General features: G+C 39.6%; 1 protein-coding gene across 1 annotated transcript in view; it reads left to right on the top strand.

The window, feature by feature from the left end:
- LOC116627127 (phospholipid-transporting ATPase FetA-like) overlaps positions 1 to 24,288 on the top strand; it is a 104,978-nt gene that overhangs the window by 34,817 nt on the left and 45,873 nt on the right. Inside the window, exons 5-14 of the mRNA XM_032396807.1 lie at positions 1,448 to 1,470; positions 4,511 to 4,569; positions 9,137 to 9,250; positions 10,097 to 10,195; positions 11,826 to 11,887; positions 17,306 to 17,378; positions 17,751 to 17,821; positions 18,864 to 18,946; positions 19,897 to 20,055; positions 22,245 to 22,333. Coding sequence (XP_032252698.1) covers positions 1,448 to 1,470; positions 4,511 to 4,569; positions 9,137 to 9,250; positions 10,097 to 10,195; positions 11,826 to 11,887; positions 17,306 to 17,378; positions 17,751 to 17,821; positions 18,864 to 18,946; positions 19,897 to 20,055; positions 22,245 to 22,333 — 832 coding nt within the window. The remainder of the gene's footprint in view (positions 1 to 1,447; positions 1,471 to 4,510; positions 4,570 to 9,136; positions 9,251 to 10,096; positions 10,196 to 11,825; positions 11,888 to 17,305; positions 17,379 to 17,750; positions 17,822 to 18,863; positions 18,947 to 19,896; positions 20,056 to 22,244; positions 22,334 to 24,288) is intronic.

Genomic DNA, 24,288 nt, shown 5'->3' with positions numbered 1-24,288 from the left:
GGGTGGCTCAGTTGGTTAAGCGACTGCCTTCGGCTCAGGTCATGATCCTGGAGTCCCTGGATCGAGTCCCGCATCGGGCTCCCTGCTCAGCGGGGAGTCTGCTTCTCCCTCTGACCCTCCCCCCTCTCATGTACTTGCTCTCTCTCATTCTCTCTCTCTCAAATAAATAAATAAAATCTTTAAAAAAATAAAAAATAAAAAAATAAAAATACATGGAAACAAATGAAAATGAAAACACAACTGTTCAAAACCTTTGGGATGCAGCAAAGGCAGTCCTAAGAGGGAAGTATATAGCAAGACAAGCCTTCCTCAAGAAACAAGAAAAGTCTCAAATACACAACCTAAATTACCCCTAAAGGAGCTGGAGAAAGAACAGCAAATAAAGCCTAAATCCAGCAGGAGAAGAAAAATGATAAAGATTAGAGCAGAAACCAATGATATAGAAATAAAAAGAACAGTAGAACAGATCAATGAAACTAGGAGTTGGTTCTTTGAAATAATTAATAATTTAATAATTAATAAACCCCTTGTCAGATTTATCAAAAAGAACAAAGAAAGGACCCAAATAAATAAAATCATGAATGAAAGAGGAGAGATCACAACCTACACTGAAGATATACAAACAATTATAAGAACATATTATGAGCAACTATCTGCCAATCTGGAAGAATGGATAAATCCCTAGAAACATATAAACTACCAAAACTGAAACAGGAGGAAGTAAAAAAGCTGAACAGACCCATAACCAGCAAAGAAATTGAATCAGTAATCAAAAATCTCTCAACAAACAAGAGTCCAGGGCCAGACTCCCAGGCCTTCCCAGAGGAATTCTACCAAACATTTAAAGAAGAATTAATACCTATTCTTCTGAAACTGTTCCAGAAAATAGAAATGGAAAGAAAACTTCCAAACTCATTCTGTGAGGCCAGCATTATCGTGATCCCAAAACCAGAAAAAGACCCCACTAAAAAGGAGAATTACAGACCAATATCCCTGATAAACATGGATGCAAAAAGTCTTACCAAGATACTAGCTAATAGGATCCAACAGTACATTAAAAGGATTATTCACCATGACCAAGCAGGATTTATTCCTGGGCTACAGGGGTGGTTCAACATTTGCAATCAATCACTATGAAATGCCACATTAATAAAAGGAAGGACAAGAGCCATATAATCCTCTCAATAGATGCAGAAAATGCATTTGACAAAATAAACATCCTTTCTTGATAAAAACTCACCATTGTGCAGAAGTAGAGGGAACATACTTCAATATCATAAAAGCCATATACGAAAGACCCACACCAAATATCATCCTTAATGGGGGAAAACTGAGACCTTTTCCCCCAAGATCAGGAACACAACAGGGATGTCCACTCTCCCCACTGTATTTCAACAAATACTGGAAATTGTAGCCTCAGCAATCAGACAACCAAAAGAAATAAAAGACATCCAAATAGGCAAAGAAGAGGTCAAATTTTCATGCTTTGCAGATGACATGATACTCTATGTAGAAAACCCAAAAGACGCCACCAAAAATTTGCTAGAACTGATACAGGAATTCAGCAAAGTCACAGGATATAAAATCAATGCACAGAAGTCAGTTGCATTTCTATATGCTAACGAGACAGAAGAAAGAGAAATCAAGGGATCGACCCCATTTACAATTGCACCAAAAACCATACGATACCTAGGAATAAACCTAACCAAAGAGGTAAAGGATTTGTACTCTGAAAACTATAGAACGCTTAAGAAAGAAATTAAGGAAGACACAAAGAAATGGAAAAACTCATGGATAGGAAGAACAAATATTGTTAAAATGTCTATGCTACCCAAAGCAATCTGTACATTCAGTGCAATCCCTGTCAAAATACCATCAGCATTTTTCACAGAGCTGGAACAAACAATCCTAAAATTTGTTTGGAACCAGAAAAGACCCTGAATAGCCAAAGGATTGTTGAAAAGGAAAACCAAACCTGGAGACATCACAATTCCAGACATCAAGGTCTATTACAAAGCTGTCATCATCAAGACAGTATGGTACTGGCACAAAAACAGACACATAGATCAATGGAACAGAATAGAGAGCCCAGAAATGGACCCTCAACTCTATGGTCAACTAATCTTCGACAAAGCAGTAAAGAATATCCAATGGAAAAAAGTCTCTTCAACAAATGGTGTTGGGGAAAATGGGACAGCCACATGCAGAAGAATGAAACAGGATCTTTTCCTTACACCACACACAAAAACAGACTCAAAATGGATGATCAGCGCTAAATGTGAGACAGGAAACCATCAAATCCTGTTGGAGAACACAGGCAGCAACTTCTGTGACCTCGGCCACATCAACTCCTTGATAGACACGTCTCCAAAGGCAAGGGAAAAAAAGCAAAAAGGAACTATTGCAACTTCATCAGGATAAAAAACTTTTTGCACAGCAAAAAGTTTTGCACAGTCAACAAAACTAAAAGGCAGCCTGTAAGATGGGAGAAGATATTTGCAAATGACTTGTCAGATAAAGGGCTAGTATCCAAATCTATAAAGAACTTATCAAACTCAACACCCAAAAAACAAAAAAATCCAGTTAAGAAATTGGCAGAAGACATGAACAGACATTTCTCCAAAGAAGACAATAGAAACACGAAAAAATGGGGCACCTGGGTGGCTCAGTCGTTAAGCATCTGCCTTCGGCTCAGGTCATGATCCCGATGTCCTGGGATCGAGTCCTGCATCAGGCTCCCTGCTCAGCAGGAAACCTGCTTCTCCCTCTCCCACTCTCCCTGCTTGTGTTCCCTCTCTTGCTGTGTCTCTCTCTCTCTGTCAAATAAATAAATAAATAAATAAATAATCTAAAAAAAAAAGAAACATGAAAAAATGCTCAACATCATTCGGCATCAGGGAAATACAAATCAAAACCACGATGAGATACAACCTCACACTGGTCAGAATGGCTAAAATTAATAACTCAGGAAACAAAGAATATTGGCAAGGATGTGGAGAAAGGGGAACCCTCTCACACTGTTGGTAGGAATGCAAGCTGGTGCATCCACTCTGGAAAACAGTATGGAGGTTCCTCAAAAAGTTAAAAGTAAACTAACCTCCGACCCAGGAATTGCACTACTAGGTATTTATCCAAAGGATATAAATATCGGGACCCAAAGGGGCACCTGCACCCCAATGTTTATAGCAGCAATGTCCACAATAGCCAAACTATGGAAAGAGCCCAGATGTCCATTGACAGATGAGTGGATAAAGAAGCTGTGGTATATGCATATAATGGAATATTACACAGCCATCAAAAAAATGAAATCTTGCCATTTGCAATGACGGGGATGGAACTAGAGGGCATTAGGCCAAGTGAAATAAGTCATGTGGAATTTAAGAAACAAAACAGAGGATCATAGGGGAAGAGAGGAAAAAATAAAACAAGATGAAACCAGAGAGGGAGACAAACCATAAGAGACTCTCAGTCATAGGAAACAAACAGAGTTGCTGGAGGGGAGGGTGGGGTGGAGGGATGGGGTAACTGGGTGATGGACATTAAGGAGTGCATGTGATGTAATGAGCACTAGGTATTATATAAAACTGATGAATCATAGGCCTGTACCTCTGAAACCAATCATACATTATATGTTAAATGTATTTAAATTTAAAAATGTTTTAAAAAATAAAAATATAAAATATAAATACACACAAAAAAATATTTTTCATAACACAATAATGGGCTCACTATTTGTAACAGTTCATAACACCTATGTGCTTTGATGTGATGGTTTTGTCATGTGTTATAGTTATCAGGCTCACTACTACTAAACTTCAGGTCCCTTGAAGTCAGGGACTGTGTCTTATTCATCTTTTTAATCCCCCCACAAGATCAAACACACTAGCCTTTGTACAATAGATGCCTAATAATGATTTATTGGTTTAAATTTCATTAAGCAAGTTTAGGAAAAGCTGCCTTGGCAAGACCCTCAGATACCTTAAAATAAGGTGCTGGGATTGACTAACTGGAGAGGGCTGGGGTTGTGTGTTTAGCAGTAATGTTGGTACACCCATCCTGTTGGCTGTGGAGACATAATCTAGGATTACTAAGAGGCATTCATGATACAAAACTCCTCAAAAGTTTCTTGTCCTGGGGCGCCTGGGTGGCTAGTCGTTAAGTGTCTGCAGAGCCCTGCATTGGGCTCCCTGCTCGGTGGGAAGCCTGCTTCTCCCTCTCCCACTCCCCCTGCTTGTGTTCCTTCTCTCGCTGTGTCTCTCTCTGTCAAATAAATAAATAAGATACTAAAAAAAAAAAGTTTCTAGCCCTTTTGCCTCCAGAAAGCTTTAACGCTTGAGGATTTCCATTTTTATGGTCTTGATTCTTTGAATAGAGACAAAAATCCCATTTGTAGACATAATACTCCTCAGTGAGAAAGTGTGAAGATCTAGTGAACTCTTCACTAGCAGCCAGCATCCCAGGCTGATCTATAGAGGGTTATCCTTCTCATCATTTCTCTCCTCTTTTTCAGAACAAGTGAGATATCTGCAAGCCAACAGCAGAGAACTCAACTCTACATTTGGGTATCCTGTGAGTATTAGGCCTCTAGTTACTTCAGAAAGAGGCTATTATTCTCCTCTAATATTCCCCTTTGTGAGGAGGGCAGGAATTCATTGTAGATGTAGATCCTACAACATAGGTTCTACTTTCTTTCAAGCTCCTATACAATGAGGGCTGGTATAGTGAGGGCTCAGAAACCAAAATTAATTCTAGTGACCTAGGCTCAGGAGAGAATATATCTCAGATTTTGGGTTTCATATATAACTTCTGGAAAAGAGATACTGTAGCTTTTTCTTGCACAAATGAAGTCATAGTCCAACAATTATTTTTCCACTTCGACATCTGTGACAATACATACAGCTCTAACAGTGGCACGGTTTTCCACTGTTTTCAATATACCTTAATTTATTTTACTAGTCTCCTATTGATGAACATTTAAATTGTGTCCATTCAGGGGTGCCTGGGTGCCTCAGTCAGTTAAGTGTCCGACTTTTGGTTTTGGCTCAGGTCATGATCTTGGTGTCATGAGGTTGATTTCCACATCAGGGCAGAGTCTGCTTGAGATTTTCTCTCTCCCTCCCTCTCTGCCCCTCCCCTGGCTCACACACGCACACACACACTCTCTCTCTAAAATAAATAAATAAACCTTAATAAAAAATAAAATGCTTCCATTCATATCCAGGTGCCCCCTCCAAAAAAATAAATAGTCTCCAGTGTTTTGCTATGATAAATGGTTCTGAATGAACACCATTAATCATAAATTTTATCACATTTGTGTGAATATATCTTTTTTTAAAAGATATTTTTATTTTAGAGAGAGAGAGAAAGAGTGCAAGAGTGGGAGGAGGGGGCGGGGGGTGGGGGTGAAGCAGACTCCCTGCTGGGCAGGGAACCCAACGCAGGGTTCTATCTCAGGACCCTGAGATCATGACCTGAGCAGAAATCAAGAGCCGGACGCTTAACCAACTGAGCTACCAAGGTGCCCCTTGTGTGAATATATCTTATGAGAATTTCCTAGAAGTGAATTGGTTGGGTCAAAGGGAAAACACGTTAAAAATTGTAATGCATATTGCCAGACTTCCGTCTAAAAAGATTATATCCATTTATATTTCTACCTACAGTAGAGACTACTATTTTTTCCATATTGCTGCCAGACTAGGTATTATCAATCTTTTTCCTCTTTGCCAGGCTCTTGAATGAAAAATGGTATTTTGTTATCTATCTTTCCTTAATTTCAAGTGAGTTCAATAATCTTTTCATGTTAATTAACCTTTTGTATTTCTTTTTATGGAAAATACCTCTTTGCCCATTTTCTATTAGATTGTTCATTTTTCACTTATTTATTAATAACTCATAAAAAGATATATATTTAAAATTCATACTCCAGCACCCATCCTTGCCAACCTCTGCTCCCTATAGGGAATTACTCTTGTTACTTTCTTGTATATTCATCAGTGCTTCTTTGTGTAAATAAAGCAAAGCCACTTTCTTAAACTGTTCTGAACTTTAAAAATATGTCCTGGAGATGTTTTCATAATAGCTTTTTCCTTCTTTTCTTTTTTTACCTGCATAGTATTTCCTATGTATATTTAGCATAATTTATGTAACCAGTTTCTTAAAATTGACATTTGGGTTGTTTCCAGTCACTTACAGTTACAAGCAATGTTTTTATACATGTTATTTTGTGTATGTGCAGCTGTATCTATCTATCTATCTGTCTATCTATCTATCTATCTATAGCTATAGGCATATAAATACATATATAGCCATACATATTTGTAGTCTCTGGAGGACATTAGTTTATGATTTCTGAGTTAGGTTCTGGACAGTAACAGTGTTCAGGATGTGGCCATGCAAGCAGATTTTCTTCCCCCTTTCTATCTTCTAGACATGTATGAGAGGCACTATAATGCAATAAAACTAGGTTTTGACATCAAACAGACCTGAGTTTGAGCACAGCTCTACTCCTTACTAACTTTGCGTCTTTAGGCATGTTTTTTAACCTCTCTGATCTTTAGTTTCCTCATCTATAAAAAGGGCCTAACTCACCTTACATGGTGGTTTTGGGAGTTAGATATAGTTGTGAATAATGTTAGCTCTCTTTCTGCAAGAAACCATTGCCTCTTGAAGAAAGAGTACAAGTCTCTTTCAGCTCTGTATCCACAGTTTACATCACAATATTTGGCACATAAACTGCATTTGATAAATATATGCTGAATAAATACCTTTTCTTATGTATCTAACAACCATTTCATTTCCATGGCCCATGGCTGATTTTTCTCCTATTCTCTACTCTTTTCCAGTCCTACTCCTTTTCTTCTTCCCAACCTCTAACTTCTGAATCCCATTATGGCCTTGGCCTTATGTTCTCCTCTATTCCTTCATTGAGCCAACAGTCAGGTTTCACTACCTAAATAAATAAACAGCCCAAACCAAAATCCATCACCTCTAGCATGCTTAAATTTTATCACCTCTGCCAAAAAAGAACTAAACACTGAAGAAATTCATAGTTAAGCAGATGTTCTACATTCTTTAGATACTGCTTCTGGTTTGACGTTTAAGAGTAGAACAGGGAGCACCTGGGTGGCTCAGTTGGTTGGGCGACTGCCTTCGGCCCAGGTCATGATCCTGGAGTCCCGGGATCAAGCCCTGCATCGGGCTCCCTGCTCAGCGGGGAGTCTGCTTCTCCCTCTGACCCTCCCCCCTCTCATGTTCTCTCTCTCTATCTCATTCTCTCTCTCAAATAAATAAAATCTTTAAAAAAAAAAAAGAGTAGAACAGAACACTCTGGTTGCCAAGTTAGTAAAGAAGTACTGATATTTCTGTCCTGAGATAGAATCAGCAAGGCTTTTGTCTTTGTTTGCTAAATAAATGCTAACAAGTGGGTAGAAACCTGAAATATGATAATTAGTTATAAAAGCAAATGGAAAATCAGTAGTGAAGGCCTGCTGCTTCAGTAAGGCTAAAGATCAGAAAAGGTCTTTGGTTCCAAGTTTCAGAACCATCTGGACTTAGACACTGAGAAATTCAGAGTATCTCATGATCAAAGAGAGCTATTTCTATGTTAGAATAACATTTTCTCAGGGTTAGAAGGGCCAATAGTGATCATTTAGTTAGAACTCCATTCAAGACAGACCTATGAGCTTCTCTGGGATAGATCTTGTTTAATTTTTTTCAGCCTACTAGTATAGCCCAGAACAGGGCTATGAACAGAGCAAGCCTTGAGAAATCTATAGTGTTTGATTGATTATTAACTAGAAAATCATAGAGAAAACACCCAGGAAATCTTAGTTGTAGCTTAGATCTCTAAACTCCTAAGCTCTATGACCAGCTTCTCTTCCCTAGGGAAATAGACAAGCATATCTTGACTGAAGAGCCTATCTAGCCCTCCTGGGCAAGTTTTAGCCTTAGGACTGAATGGTTTTGGTTTTCGAAGAGAAGGTCTCTGATACCTTCCCAAGGCAGAGTCCGGCAAGATTCTTCAACTTGAGCAATATCTATACTCCAGGGCTGCATGTGGGTCTTTTCTCTTGTTTTGGCCTTCTACATGGAGAAGGTAGGGGAGAAGCCCTGTCCTGAGGAAATTGTTTGGTTTAAATTGTTATTCTTTTGCTTTTCTTGAGATCTTATATTCAAGCTCTGACATCTTAAGTCAAATGATTGAAGACCTCAAGGTAGAAAGTAAGATGATCCTGTCAGCATCTTGAGATCAGGATTGAAGAGGTAGCAAGTTCCCATTTTCACTCAGCAAAATCATAGCTCAGATGTAAACCAAAACTATTCAGACTCTCTCAAGACAATTAAAAGGCAAATGACTTCCCAATGCTGACAGGGACCAGTGTAGGAACCTTCAGTGGGCTAGGGTTGAAAGAGTAATTTGCTTTTGGCATCTGACATCCTTCAGCATTGAAAGCAGTATATAAAGGCACACCAAACTGAATTTGCCAGGCTTAGAATAGCTTCATTTGAGAGCTCTGCAGTAGAGCTAATACAAATGGCAGACTTGCCTACTATTTAGGGCTGAGATGGACTAGTGGGTGAGAGGTAAGATGACTCTGAAGGATCTCTGATTCCATGAAAAGAAGGCACTTGGATAGCTACACAAGTGAACTGGGACTCAGGGGACAGCACAGCCCCAACTCTGCAACTGACTCTGTGGTCTTTGGCAAATAACCTCAGTGCCTCAATTTCCTCATCCTCAAAAAGTGATCATATCGCCCTCTCCTCATAGAGTTATTGTGGGGAATAAATAAGCTGCTACATATAAAATGCTTAGAACAGTGCCTTGCATGTAGTAAATATTCAATAAATGTAAGTTTTTATTGTTGATTTTATTAACATTATTATTAATAGCATCAATAAACAAAGAATTCTATGCCTCAAAAAAGTCCCATATTGATCAGCCTTGCATTCTTTGCATTCTCTAGGTCTCCAAGAAAAGTGGGAGACAAAAACTTCTTCCCTCCCTCCCCCTCACCCCATGGTGGAGGAACTATGGCTTTTTCCTGTTTTGAGGAGTGGTCTTGGTGCTTTTTGTTAAGACTGGGAGGTGGGGTCTTTAGTTCCTCTAATTGTGCTTGTTTTCTTTTACTCACAGAACAATACCATCAAGACCTCAAGATACAGTGTCTTTAACTTCTTGCCCCTGAACCTATTTGAACAATTCCAGAGACTTGCAAATGCATATTTCCTCATTTTGCTATTCCTACAGGTATTGACTTTTGGGATCTTTTCCACAGAGCATTTTATCAATATCTCTGTGATCTGATTGTGTAATCAGTCCTTCTCCTCCCTAAACTGAGAAATGTCTCTCTAGATAACAGGCAAATGGATGGCCTGGGAGTGTCAGGCCAGTCCTATAGAGTAGCTGTTGTCAGGATTAGGTGGGATGAAACAAATCTCTGCAAAAGGAAGGACACAAGGTCACTGAATCCCAAGGAAGGGGAGCTCCCTCATCATGTCTGCATGGCCACAGTTCAGCTTGACCACAGGAGGTCACAGACTCTTCACCCCAACCACAACTACAACTCCATTTCTCATTCATTGTCCCAGCCTCCCTGACAGAAAGTTAACATGCAGGAATTCTGAGAAAGAGAATGGTTTAGAACATAAGAATACCAGCACAGGGCAAGGAAGCAGGGCAGGGTCAGCCCAAATTGGGGAGAGAGGGACAGATTGTTTCATTTCCCCTTATGCTGAGGGATAAGAGAGGGGATGTGGTTTTCCAATGTCCACTCTTATCTCCCAGTTCCCCCTACCTCTCACCAGAACCTTCATCATCAGAGGAGAAATAGCCCATCAAGACTATTGTAGTGGAGTTTGGGACAGATAGGTGGCAACTTACCATCTCCTATTCTTTCATCCTTTCTTGGCGATGTTTACTTATATTAACATCTATATTTACTTATATTAGTTATATTTCCAAAACAGTGGAAAGCAACTAGGATAGTTGAATTTATTATGAACCTGTGGAGGTGAAAAATGTGGGGGGTTGCTGGTAGGAAATATATTGTCTTTAAGCTTTCTGAGCCAAGTTTTTCCCTTTTCCCTCTCACAGTTGATTCCCCAGATCTCCTCCTTGGCATGGTACACAACTGTGATACCCCTGATGGTGGTGCTGTCCATAACAGCAGTGAAGGATGCCATCGATGACATGGTGAAGTGACTTCCTGGGCTCCTAGTCCTTCACTGTACCTAGTCTGGTTGGGGGGCAAAAAAGACTTCCCAGAATTACCTAGTGCGAGGAAGAAGCACTGAATGGAAAGAGATGTTTCCTTTCCTTGCTTCCTTATCCATCCCAGAAGAAAATGTAATTCCCTTAGCCTCAAGATTGGTGGTCTATGCATGGCCAGAAAGGGACAGTGCAAGGCCTTTCTCTGTCTTCCACTGCCACCATTTAGCCCTCTTCCAGGCTTTCTTCCAGCTCCCTTTTTAATAACCCACCTCTTCCTTCACTTGGCTTTCTCACTTCTTCATTCACTTGGCTTTCTCCAAGTTTGTGCTCATCTTTCTTCCTCCATTCCCCTTCTCCCATTGTTATATTCCTGTTCCTTTCCTCCCTCTGTCCTCTCCTCCCTCTTTGTCCTGTTCTAATTTTCGCCTCCCCTTTCCACATTCCCCTTCTCCTCTCTAGCTCTCCCTATTTTCCATTCCAACTTTCACTTCCATAAGGTATATACAGCTAGGAACCCCCTGGGTTTAGAATACCTTAGGACATAAACAGAGGCCAACTCCTTTCCTGGTCTTGGAGGGAGAAACTGGCTCGCAGTGAGTGCTGCTTGGCATCCTCTTTGCTCCTTACAGCAGGCCTGACATAGAACCGTGAGAATGAGGTCCCAGTACCAAGCCTGCTAGTGGGATTTGGGAAGTCAGACCTGTTGACCTGCCTCCAGCTTCCCTAAGAGAGTCCTTCTGATTTTGCCAGGATAGATTTTTAGACCAAAGTTTTTGAGCTTGATGTTACTCTAGCTTTTTAACTCTGCAACTCTTTTAAATCCATAATTAGCCATGTAGTGGTTGAAATTTTAGTCAAAACTCGGATGTGCAAAAATCTGACTTTATTTCTCTATAACTAAACTCAGTATGTCTCACAACTACCACCCCACCATCCCAAACATTTTTAATGAGAGCTGAAAGCTAAATTTGCCAATTCAGGATAACCCAGTTACTTCTGGGTTAGAACTTAGTTTCTTTAGGATAAGCATGCTGACAAATTCAAGATTCTCTCTGCCCTCTTCATAGTCCTGCCTTTTTCCCAGGGAGAAATCTCAACTGGAAATAGAAGATTCATGTGAGCATCAGGACATACCCTGTATTTGTCCCCCTTCTATTTGGTCTTTGAATAGAAGACCTCTGTTGTCTTTCCTTAATGCATCTACTGTAGAAGCTTCTGTGTGTTGACTGTGGTGGGGATAGGCTTGAGAATTCTTAACTTTCCCTGCTCCTACCAAGGTGTTCACAGGGACTCTAGCCCTGTCCATCATTTTTCATTCTCTCCTCTGTGGCTTTGACTAAGTTGTTTGTTTTCATTCCCACAGGCTTTGGCTTTTGATATTTAAAACCAAGATTTTGTCTCTTTCTTTTCTTTTGGTTCTTTTTCTGACCTCTTTTCCCAGCTTCTCTGAGACAATCAGCCTCTTACCCTGGTTTTAATGGTAGTTAGGCTTGGGAGGTAAAGGAAAATTATAAATAAGGAGAACTACATTGGGTAGTATTTCAGAATACTAACCTTCTACATGCAATTTGCTCTATGCCTTTTTCCTGAACATTTTCTTGTGTAATTTTAGAAAAGACACCAAAATGACAATCAAGTCAACAACCGTTATGTTCTGGTGGTGATGAATGGCAGGTAAGTCATAAGGAAACCAGTTTAGGTAGGACCAACTCTGGGAGAGGGTTGTCTTTGCTAAAGCTTGATGGTGTTGGGTACTTTGGAAAGGTAGAACAGTGAAAAGAACCTAAGGTTGAACATAAGAATTTCTAGATCTAGCATACCCTGAATTTGCTGTGTGACCTCAGACTTCTCTGGGCCTCATATTATCTGTAAAGGAAGATAATATTCTCTACCTTGGAGGATGTTGCAAAAATGAAAATGAAATAATATATATTAAGGTAATTAACAATTTATGACATACAAGCGATTATTATTAATGCAGTGGTCAGCATGGAGATATGTGTCTTTAGAACATCAGTGGATTCTGGCGTGGCTTATTGGCCATTCTACTATATAACCTTTGATCAGGTCATCTTTTTGTTAACAATCTAAAGAAAGTATTAGCTTAAAAAAAAATAATAATAAAATAAAGTATTGGTGTTGACCTATTGCTGTGGTGTTTGGTCATAGCTGTCTAAAGTGTTGTCAATGGGTCTGTGTTTATATTTGATGATGCCATACAAAATCTGAGCAATTTACCTTTGTCAGGAATATAGGGAGGCAGATGTAATTCATATATAAAATAAAATATAGAGACTATTATACGAGATACAAAAAATTATTATAGGAATTAATAAAAATGAGGAATCATAGCTGGTTAAAGGAATCAAGGAAGACTTTCTGGAAGAGCTAATGTCTGTGCTAGGTCTTAAGGGATGGGGAAGAATTCAACAAATAGAGATTGTAAAACAGAAAAAATGACCAGTGTGTGCAGTAACATGATTGTTAATAAGTACAAACCTGAAGGAATTAAAAATTGAAGTCCAGTCTTTGTTCACAGTGGCCTTACAGAACCCCCAGGAGCTGTAATTTTATTTATTTATTTATTTTATTTTATTTTATTTTTAATTTTATTATGTTATGTTAGTCACCATACAATACATCATTAGTTTTTTGTTTGTTTGTTTGTTTGTTTTTTTAAAGATTTTATTTATTTATTTGAGAGAGAGAATGAGATAGAGAGAGCATGAGAGGGGGGAGGGTCAGAGGGAGAAGCAGACTCCCCGCTGAGCAGGGAGCCCGATGCGGGACTCGATCCCAGGACTCCAGGATCATGACCTGAGCCGAAGGCAGTTGCTTAACCAACTGAGCCACCCAGGCACCCAATACATCATTAGTTTTTGATGTAGTGATCCACGATCCATTGTTTTCGTATAACACCCGGTGCTCCATGCAGTACGTGCCCTCCTTAATACCCATCACCGGGCTAACTAATCCCCCCTCCCGGAGCTGTAATTTTAATCATATAATTCTTTTATGTGAAGTTCCTGGGCATCTAATCCTGTTATTTATTGTGACTGCTGATTCTTACTCATGGTGGATTATTTCCTCAAGTGTTTTGGTCTATTGAAGCCTCTCATAAGATACCACCAAAAAAGTCAGTTGTGATTAAAAAGAAAACTTAAAAGAAAGAAAGAAAAAAAAGAAAAGAAAAGACAAAACTCAGTGTATTAGAAATTTGCAAGGCTAGGGAATTACTGACCAAATGGATTTAGTCAAATGAACTCCTCAAGTAGTTTGAGCACTTAGGTTTTGAAAGGCTATTGGAAAAGAATTTGTCATAGAGTGGTTTTAGGGTGGGAGGTCAAAAATAGGGCCCTGGTTAGACTTTATAAGCCAGTGGGTTTTTTTTGTTTTTTGTTTTTAATTTTTTTATTGTTATGTTAATCCCCATACATTACATCATTAGTTTTAGATATAGTGTTCCATGATTCATTGTTTGTGCATAACACCCAGTGCTCCATGCAGAACGTGCCCTCCTCAATACCCATCACCAGGCTAACCCATCCTCCCACCCCCCTCCCCTCTAGAACCCTCAGTTTGTTTCTCAGAGTCCATCGTCTCTCATGGTTCATCTACCCCTCCGATTTCCCCCCCTTCATTCTTCCCCTCCTGCTATCTTCTTTTTTTTTTTTCCTTAACATATATTGCATTATTTGTTTCAGAGGTACAGATCTGAGATTCAACAGTCTTGCACAATTCACAGCGCTTACCAGAACACATACCCTCCCCAGTGTCCATCACCCAGTCACCCCATCCCTCCCACCCCACCCCCCACTCCAGCAACCCTCAGTTTGTTTCCTGAGATTAAGAATTCCTCATATCAGTGAGGTCATATGATACATGTCTTTCTCTGTTTGACTTATTTCGCTCAGCATAATACCCTCCAGTTCCATCCACGTCGTTGCAAATGGCAAGATCCCATTCCTTTTGATGGCTGCATAATATTCCATTGTATATATATATACCACCTCTTCTTTATCCATTCATCTGCCGATGGACATCTTGTAAGCCAGTGTTTAATTTAACACTCAGTGAAGCTGGTTGTTGAAATAGTCTGTATTCCAGAAAGTGGCTTTCTTTTTCTAGAACACATGGTTTTGAGTAGAGCTACTATTGATAAAGTTTGCCTGTTTTGCAAGTTGTGATTTCTGTCATTTTCATTTCTCAATAATTTTGGTTACCAGCACATCATTAGTGGAATTTTCTTTATGAGTATTCTAAATGCCCTGAGTTGAGGTTGTATCCCTTTTGAGGGGTTTGTGTTTGCTTCTGCCAGGTAACTCAAGGATATCACCGACTGAGACCTATTTTGAGGAGTTATACCTTTGAATCCCATACCTCACAAGGTTATAAATTCTTAAGGGAGAGTTCTTTACTGTCTAACCCCCAACCCTCCAGAGTAAGATAGACAAACTTTCTTGCCAGTGGGTTAATTTTTTTTTTTTTTAGATTTTATTTATTTATTTGACAGATAGAGACACAGCGAGAGAGGGAACACAAGCAGGGGGAGTGGGAGAGGGAGAAGCAGGCTTCCCGCTGAGCAGGGAGCCCGATATGGGGCTCAATCCCAGGACCCTGGGATCATGACCTAAGCTAAAGGCAGATGCTTAACCACTGAGACACCCAGACGCCTCTGGGTTAATTTTTTTTAGACCACCTTTTCCCTAATGGTGTTGCCCTTTCAGAGTCCTGGCTTTATGAGGGGTTCTTAGTTCCAACTCATTGCCTCTCAAGATCCTAAGGCTTCATGTCCTGTCCCTCAGTGGGCTAAATTAAAACTCAAGTCACTAATTATTAAGATTGGCAATTCCTTCCTTCACTTAGAGCAAGAACAGCTTTAGAGCATACTGACTGTTCTGGATTTCAGACCTTTTTTTTTTTCCTCCTGACTCCTTACTTCATGGTAAGCACATCTTTACTTTTGAAAGAGTGTTTGCCTTAGCATATCTAGCATTTCTAAATGTTTGTAGTAGAAAAAGTACCAGTATGTTACAGAACTCCAGGAGGTACCACTCATAAAAAACAGAGAATATAATGTGAATGGTCTCCTCTGGAGTCAAAGCACTGCCTTCTCTAGCTCTTGGATCATATTTTCTAAACCAAAAGTTAGAATGCAATGCCTGGAAATTCAAAATGTGCTTATGGCATAACAGGATTGAATATTTTAAGTCAGAAGGGACTATCTTCCCCTCTCCTAAATCTGGGACACATGAGTGTTATAATGTCCAGGAAAAAATTGGTAGTAGTTTGACAGCTCCTATGTAATAAAATATAAGCTTTTAAATCTTTAGGAAAAGCCAGAATGGTGTAGCCCTTCTTTCCAAATTTACTGGTGAAAATCATGGCAGACAGAATGCGAGAGAACTAGCAAAAGTGAACACGGGATCAAAACAAAGCAAAACAGACATTCAGATATTTTTCTCCAAGTCTTATAGCTACTCCCTTTCAGTACTATAAAGCAGATTTGAAAATTAATAACAAAATTAGTAAATGTATTGGATTTTATCTGCATTGAAATGACACTTGAAACCAAGGGAAGGAGATACAAGGATATATAAATAGTGGTTTTATAACAAAGTCTTACATTTGTATTATAACAAAGCAAAGTATTATAGCAAATTTTTTGCTATATTGCAATGTATTATAGCAAAGAGGGATGGTGAAGTTGGTTGGGCCTCCAACTCTTGGTTTGGTTCTGGTCACGGTCTCAGGGTTGTGAGAGTGCTTAAGATCTCTCTCCCTCTCCCTCTGCCCTTCTCCCCTGAAAAATAAATAAATAATCTTTTAAAAAAATAATAACAGGCAGAGAAAATTGAATTTGTAATAAGATTTAAAGAAATGTAACCCAGGAATTGGAAGAAAATTATCTAAAAGAAAGAGTGGATTTATATAAAAGAAATTTTTTGGGGGGGGGGTGGATAAAAGAAATTTGGCCCTTCTTAAAGAAGCTATCTTCCCAGAAAAGGCGTGAGAAAACCCATGCCTTTGTGTGTCTGGCAAAGTGATGATGTATGTCATGCCTACAGATAACAAGGCTTCATTCAAAGGTGAAACAAGCAATGGCATCCAGGTATGCCTTCCCTTTACCAGCTCTTTGGGTGCTTAGCATAATAGAATTGTTGCAAAGAGGTAGCTCATAATTCCAAAATGCTCGTGGCACTGTGTATATCTTGCTTAGTCCCTTATCAGAAAGGAAAGATTTATGGCCTGTATGCAATTGGGGAAATTAAGATACAAAAAAGAGAAAGGAAGAGAACACAGTATTGTTGTAGAATCTGCTCTTACTGCAAGCTGCCTTTTGTGGGAAGTGAGGATTTGAGGGGTCAAAAATAATCCAATTTTGAGGGCACTTGATGTCATGAGCCCTGGGCATTATATGCAACTGATGAATCACTAAACTCTACCCTGAAACTAATAATACACTATATGTTAACTAACTTGAATTTTTTAAAAAAATAATCCAATTTTAACATAAGTAAATAAAATTGGTGCAGCCGTATGATAGAATGCATTTTTATCTATCAAAAAGAATGAGCCATATCTTCTGTAAGTGCTCTGCAAGACATGTTATTACATGAAAAATGCAAGTGTAGCAAATTATCTATCTAGTGTGTAACTTTTAAATGTATGTGTTGTTTTATTTGGATTGATATTTTCTAGAAAGAAATATAAAAAGTTACTCACAGTTGCTACCTTGAGAAGCAAAACTAAAATCTGGGAAGAGAGGAGAATTTTTCCTTTTATATACTTCTTTATTATTTGGATTATTTTTTTACCATATGCCTATATTACTTTTAGTGAAAGAATAATGTGCATGTATGACTACATATGCCTTTATGGAGTTTTAGAAAACCCTTATAACCTGAAGTCAAGAAAAATGGGCCCCATTCTTGATTATAGCAAGCATGCATCACAAACCAGTTTGGTTCTCCTATAAGTCTTGATTTAATCTCAGCTTTTTTCTTTCACTTTTTATTTCTTTTCTTGATTGTCAAAGCAGGACTGTGGGGAAATTCTCAGAGCAGGCATTCAAGGCTCATTTTCTTACAGGATAAAGGAGGACAAATGGATGAATATTCAAGTGGGAGATATAATAAAACTAAAAAATAATCAGTCTGTCACGGTGAGTACCTCTTTGGGCTGTGGCTTTTTCTTTTTTGGCTTGAGTGCGTACAAAGGAACCCTGTTAGCACTTCTGCTGCCACTGCTTTTGGTGACCTCTGTCTGCCTCACTTTGCATCCAGAGATTAACAGCTCCTGTGGTAAGAAGCTTGTTTTTGTCTGCCTCTCACCATAGCTACAGATAAAGTATGACTAGTTTCAGGAGGGGCTGTGTGTGGTAGCAGCAGTGGGTCCTAGACAAAGAGAGTAAACCAAATATCTGTAAAATTCTTAGGATGAACATCTGTTCCTGAGGTAACTGCTTTTGTTACACTGTAATATTAAAAGTCTGCCTTCCTGCTTTCCTTATCTTCTCTGACTTTTTTGACCACAGGCTGATATGCTATTACTCTCTAGCAGTGAGCCCTGCGGTCTGACATATATAGAAACAGCAGAACTGGATGGGTAAGTGTTCCTTCCTGATAGTCATTTAAGACAATTGAGCCACCTTAATTTCTCACTGAGGGAGAGCATGATGCAGAGAATGAATATTGTTCTCAGATGGAAGTGCCCAAGATGCTAGAAATATCCAGGTAAGCGAAAAGAGGAGGCCAGGCCCTTGGGACCTCAAGTCTAAGACTGAGCTCTTAACAACAATAAGCATCCACTGGGTGCAGAATCTGGACAAATAAACTCCATATTCTCCATCTCTAAACTGGAGACACTCTCGTTGTATTCACTAATGCTGAATGATAGGTAAGAGGTTAATAGAACTGTAAAATTTCAGAATAGAGTTCCGAAGTTTGGAGTGGGGAGGATGAGTATGGAGGTAATTATTTACTGATAAAATACCATGTTCTATAAAGGATTTAAGGTAGATATTCATTAACATGCAAAAGCTAAGGTCTTAGGAGGATAGAGGCCATCTTCAGAGAGCTTGTCCTATGGGGTTTTCTATTGATTACATTCTTACAACTATTCCTCTTGGTGCCCACAAGCTTTTTGAAATGCAGCTTCCATTTTTGTTTCTGTCTCTGTGCATTCCTGTATCAGCAAATGGTTAACTGGGGTTCCTTCATGGGTCCCATAACAATTTATGAAGTGAGGAGTCTGTTTAATTGGAAGTGTGTGCAACGTTCTTACCAAGACCTGCCCCTTGTTCTTGAAGGGAGCAGTGCCACCTTCAGGTTGTTTTGTGATGTCTCTTCAGCTTCATCTAGAGCACCTGACCAGCAAGATTTCATGGACTGGTTAAAGTAGAGATGGTGTGTTGCAGGGAGCCAGGAGAGTGAGTGGGCTAATGCTCGGCTTCCTTGTGGAGCCACCTACCTCAATACTGTCCTTGAGAGAGAACAGCGGAGGTGACTCTTACAGCTCAAAACTGTAGCCCAGGCTCTCCTGGCAGTATCTATATTCTAAAATCCCATGACGAAGCGGGAGAAACGGGACCTCTGCTGCTGTTGTGCATGTGTCCTGTGCTCTGGTGACTCTGTACCCTTTGCCTTAGTGAAACCAACCTGAAAGTGAAGCAGGCCATCTCAGTTACCAGTGACCTGGAAGATAACCTGGGGCTACTGTCTGCCTTTGACGGTGAGTTAGGAAGTAGGTTTGCCCACAAACATGTTTATCAGTAGAGGACTGGTTAAATAGGGGGGTGGGAGGTTGGGTTGCCCTGGTGATGGGTATTAAAGAGGGCACCTTCTGCATGGAGCACTGGGTGTTGTGCACAAACAATGAATCGTGGAACACTACATCAAAAACTAATGATGTAATGTATGGTGATTAACATAACAATAAACAATTAAAAAAAAACAAGTACATGTATAGAAAACTTGGAAGGATGTACTTCAAAAGATTAATAGCACTTACCTCTAGGCAATTTTACTTTCTCCTTTCTCCTCTTAGTATTGTATATGTATTTACAAAGGACATATTTTACTTTAGTAATCAGGAAAAAAAACAAATTATTTCCATTTTGAAAAAAATACTAGATTTGCTTTAAGTAGTTTTTTAATTTCTTCAGATTCAGAGCTCATATGATCTGGCAGTACTGATGGTGAAAAGTTATCATGTGGGTTTATCTCTCTGGATGACCCATGTCACATACAGAATTACTCTCCTTTAATGTTCAGAAACCCTTGTCTGCCTTTTTAAAAGGAGCTGGTGAGGGGCGCCTGGGTGGTTCAGTCGTTAGGCGTCTGCCTTCGGCTCAGGTCATGATCCCAGGGTCCTGGGATCGAGCCCCGCATCGGGCTCCCCGCTCCGCGGGAAGCCTGCTTCTCCCTCTCCCACTTCCCCTGCTTGTGTTCCCTCTCTCGCTGTGTCTCTCTCTGCCAAATAAATAAATAAAATCTTTAAAAAATAAAAAATAAAAAAATAAAAGGAGCTGGTGAGAAATAGGCAGCAGCTGAGAGAGGATAGGAAAAAGAAGTGTATGTATTTTGAAAGAGGGATGTTCTTTCCTCTTTTCTGTTAAGCCTCCTGTTAGGAAAGGCCTAAGATTACAGAGCCAGGACTCTTACTCCTTCATTTGTCTTCAGGAAAAGTGAGGTGTGAGTCTCCCAATAACAAGTTGGACAAATTCACAGGAATACTGAATTATAAGGGAAAGAACTACATCCTGGACCATGACAAGCTGCTACTCCGAGGCTGCATCATCAGGAATACAGATTGGTGCTATGGCTTGGTGATTTATACCGGTATGTCTCCTGAGAGTCACAGTCAGGCCCCCAATCTGCTAGATTCCATTCATTATCAATTTATGGGTACTCAGTTTCCAGGATGTAGATAGGGGACCCAGATATACATACACCATGGCTTTGAGACAGACAGAAAGGGAAATAGATAGATGGATAGATGGATGGGAGATTTAAGAAAAACCTTTCTTCTTAGGGAAAAAAAAAAAAAAAAGACATTTTTCCCAGAGCAAGAAGTCTTTGTGTTCCAAGACCACAGGGCACTTATGAGTCTTTCCAGTCATATCTGGACACAGGAGAAGGTATACGTATAGAAAGAGTACACATGGAATTAACATGTGAGAGGGGGAACATCTGAAAGGGGAGTGTATATATGTGGATTACGACCAGGAGAGAACACACACAGTGCTCACTATGGAGAAGATTATAAAATGTGAGAGATTCATGCCACAGTAAAGGCACATGGGAATCATTAGCAGCGGCCCCTCTTGAGACACCATTTAGAACCATAATCCCTTATGCTTAGTGAAGGTTTTTGGGGGGGTTATGATGTGTTTGGGAAGATGGAAGAAGCTTCTGTGCCACCCTTTGCCCTTGGTGACAATGGGCATTGATGACAACAACCATAGCAAGAGGATGGGGAACACTGAAGAAAGCATCAGGGAAGATTTACCACGGTGAATACTATTCAGCTCAGAGCTCCCCTTCTCAAGAATTCACCCTAGACATGGGGATCTTAGATGCCTCACTTCTATGGGAAATAATGAGATCCAAACCCTAGAGAGAAGCTTAAGAGTCCAGGGAGGCCTTGGTGGAAACTTTTTCATCAGTTCTTGAGCTATAGTGACAGCTTCTAAGCTGACTAATCCCAAACCCAAAAGATTTGAAGTACACTTATTTTCTTCACTGTACTTCAGCAGCTACCCCTACACATTGCCTTTCAGAAAAAGCTCATTTTTCAACAAAGGGTTTCTCTCTAAAGCAATGGCAGTGAGGTTGCCAACCAGCACAAATTTAGCTAAGGTTGCTCTCTGACTCTTGGTTTACATGGTAGTGAAGTCTTTTGGGGCTTTGGGAAACTTAGAGCAGAAGAGAACTGATACCCTTAAGAGCATCTTGAAGTATTCAGTGCAGAATTTAGTTGCTATTCCTGCTACATGATGCCCAGGTTCTACCATGATCTCCACATCCTTCTTGAAACGTGAGTTAGAGTCATTCTTTCTAAGGACCCTTTGAAGATTCTGTCCCTTGTAGCTTCCAGGCTCTGAGACAAACTTCTCATGACTTCAGGCCCTTCATGAAATGCCTTAGAAGGAAAGAATAGTATAGCTTATGCCCTGTATTCTCAGTGTCTGCCCACATTATCAGGGAAGTTCCAGCTCCCTCATGTGTAAACATTAATGAAATTCCTTCATTAGAGTGCATGTAAGAATAACAATCAGGTGGTAAAAAACAGAGAAATTGCTACTTACACTTTCTTCTAAACCTCTTACATTTTCTCTGCAACCATATTTCTGGTCAGTAATACCCAACTCTAGTCCCATTGGCCACTAAAAACTCTTTACTTCTACTTACCATCTGCCCTGTTGTGAAGAAATACAGTCTGTCTCTCAGCCCCAGAAAAGCCCAGCTTCCACCTCAGAAGAAATCACTGCTATTGCCTTTTCCCACTTAGAAACTTGAAATAGAACCTGGCCCGGCAGAGGGTTTCATCAAAAGAAGGTGGAGATCTCTTTATCAAAAAATCTCTTTTCTAAGCTAAATAAATCAGATGATGATGATGAGAAAGAAGCTTGTGGCTCCTAGTGTTGAATTACTATATTGTACACCTGAAATTAATATAACACTGCTTGTTAACTTACTGGGATTAAAATTAAAACTTAAAAAAAAAGAAAGAAAGAAAGCTTGTGGCTCCTATTCTGACTTATCTGTGGAAGATTAGACTGTCTAAGGTGCTGCAAAAAGAGAGGTCAGCATCAATGTACTTTGCAGAAATACTTGGGATTATCCTTAGAAATAAAATGTGTATTTTTTTTAGTTATTGGCACCAACTACGAGCCTTTCTCCAGGGCTTTATCCCCTGGCACTGGTGAGAGGTTTGATTAGGTGATCATAAAGGTGTATTTCAATCCATTTTCAATCCTCTGAGTATATTCAATGATTCTAAGAGCTGGTCTCCCTGTTTCACTTAGGGCCAGACACCAAATTAATGCAGAACTGTGGAAAGTCTACCTTTAAGCGGACGCACATGGACCATCTCTTGAATGTCCTTGTGCTGTGGGTAAGTTAAAGACATTTTTTTCTTCTTTACAAATAGACATGCTTTTCTTCCTTCCGTGGCTATAGCTGGCATTTCCAACCTGGAATTTAGTTGTTTGAAAAACTCATGGTACGCTATTTACTAATGCCAGAAGCAGAAAAGAACAGAGCTGATTGACAAGGGAGTCTCTCTCTAGTTTACACCTCTGTTGTAGAGGACAGTCACAATTTAAGATTTCATGCTCTGATTAGTGATACTGGGATGGATCAAGGACCCGGCTTTAGAAACTGACACATTTTTGGGACGCCTGGGTGGCTCAGTCGGTTAAGCGGCTGCCTTCGGCCCAGGTCATGATGCCAGGGTCCTGGGATCGAGTCCCACATCAGGCTCCTTGCTCAGCAGGGAGCCTGCTTCTCCCTCTCTCTCCCTCTGCTTGTGCTCTGTCAAATAAATAAAATCTTTAAAAAAAAAAATTCAAAGAAACTGACACATTTTTATTTCCTCATAGCCTGTTTTACTCATGAGCACTTTAGTAAAACATTACTTAGACTAATAGAACACCTTACTTACACTGGATGATTTTCAAACTGTTTCCTTAGAGGAGCCTAAGGTCGGCCACAGGGGGAATAGAAAAGATCAAGTGAGTTTTGTTCTGGCCCCATCATTGTGATGTTCTCACTTCAAGAAGAGCAGCTTGACATTTGTCTGTTCTGTAAGATTTCAGTTGGAAAAAAGAGATTCTGCTGCTAAGAAATGAAATTTGAAAAGCACTCAATAGACGGTAATAGCTTTGATAATAGAAGTTTAAACTGAAGATTTATTTCCATGCTATCCTATACAGAATCTTCTTCTTATTAGATATAGACTTGTTTGCACAACTAAGCAATTTCAGTGGTGCCTATACTTAATTCAATGACTTCATTTTTATTTTTACTCTATTGCTTAGACTCTGAAAATTTTAAAGTGCCTTTTCTTTCTGTATATCTCTCATTAATATCTGAATTATAAACTGCCTCATCTCCCTTATTAATTATGGGAAATATCACTGTTCTTTTTTTTAAGATTTTATTTATTCATTTGAGAGAGAGAGAGGCAGAGAGAGCACAAGCAGGGAGAGAGGCAGAGGGAGAGGGAGAAGGAGACTCCTCGCTGAGCTGGGAGCCCAACGTGGGGCTCGATTCCAGGACCTGGAGATCATGACCTGAGCCAAAGGCAGATGCTCAACCATCTGAGCCACCCAGTGCCCTGGAAATATCACTGTTTTTTTCCTAAATCCTCTGGATTTAGTAAATGGGGTTTTAGAAAATTAGGAAAGTTCATTCAGCTTTGAGACTAGAAGCTGGTATCCACTCTTTCTACTACTGTCTGCATAGCTTTCAGCAACTGAAACAAAGTAGCATTTCCTGGTTTCTTAATGAGGAAGACAATCACATTTGAGAATTCAGGGAGGTGACATAGGTAAATATGCCTCTGACAGTATTAGGAACATATATCATTAGGCACTAAGTTAGGTCATTTAGCCTAGGCTTATTTTCAAAACAGAATGTCTCCCATGTGCCCAGGAAGGTTCACCTACTTAGTGAAGGTCAGTGACAACACTTGACATCTGTTAGAGTGATTTTAACTTTTTAGAATATTCATCATTCACTTACTGGAGCCTCACTACATCCATGACAATAAAGGATGTAGTGACATTTCCTCATTTGACAAATATGCAAATTGAGACACAATAAAGATAAATATCATAAGTAAAATCCTACAAAAAAATAATGGCAAAGACATTATAATAATAATGTCCTACAAAAAATTGTAGGACAATATAAAATAAATAATAAACAATAAATCCTACCAAAAATAATGGCAATGACTCATCAATTCATATTTATTGAGAATCTATTATGTGCCCAGATGTGCCTGATGTTGTGAGAATCATCAAGATGTATATGATCTGGGTGCAGCCCCCAAGTGTATAAAGG

The sequence above is a fragment of the Phoca vitulina genome, unplaced genomic scaffold (assembly GCF_004348235.1).
Source record: "Phoca vitulina isolate PV1807 unplaced genomic scaffold, GSC_HSeal_1.0 scaffold94, whole genome shotgun sequence".
NCBI lineage: Eukaryota > Metazoa > Chordata > Mammalia > Carnivora > Phocidae > Phoca > Phoca vitulina.
Note: the sequence above shows the minus strand (reverse complement) of the source record. Positions and strands in the feature narration are given on the sequence as shown.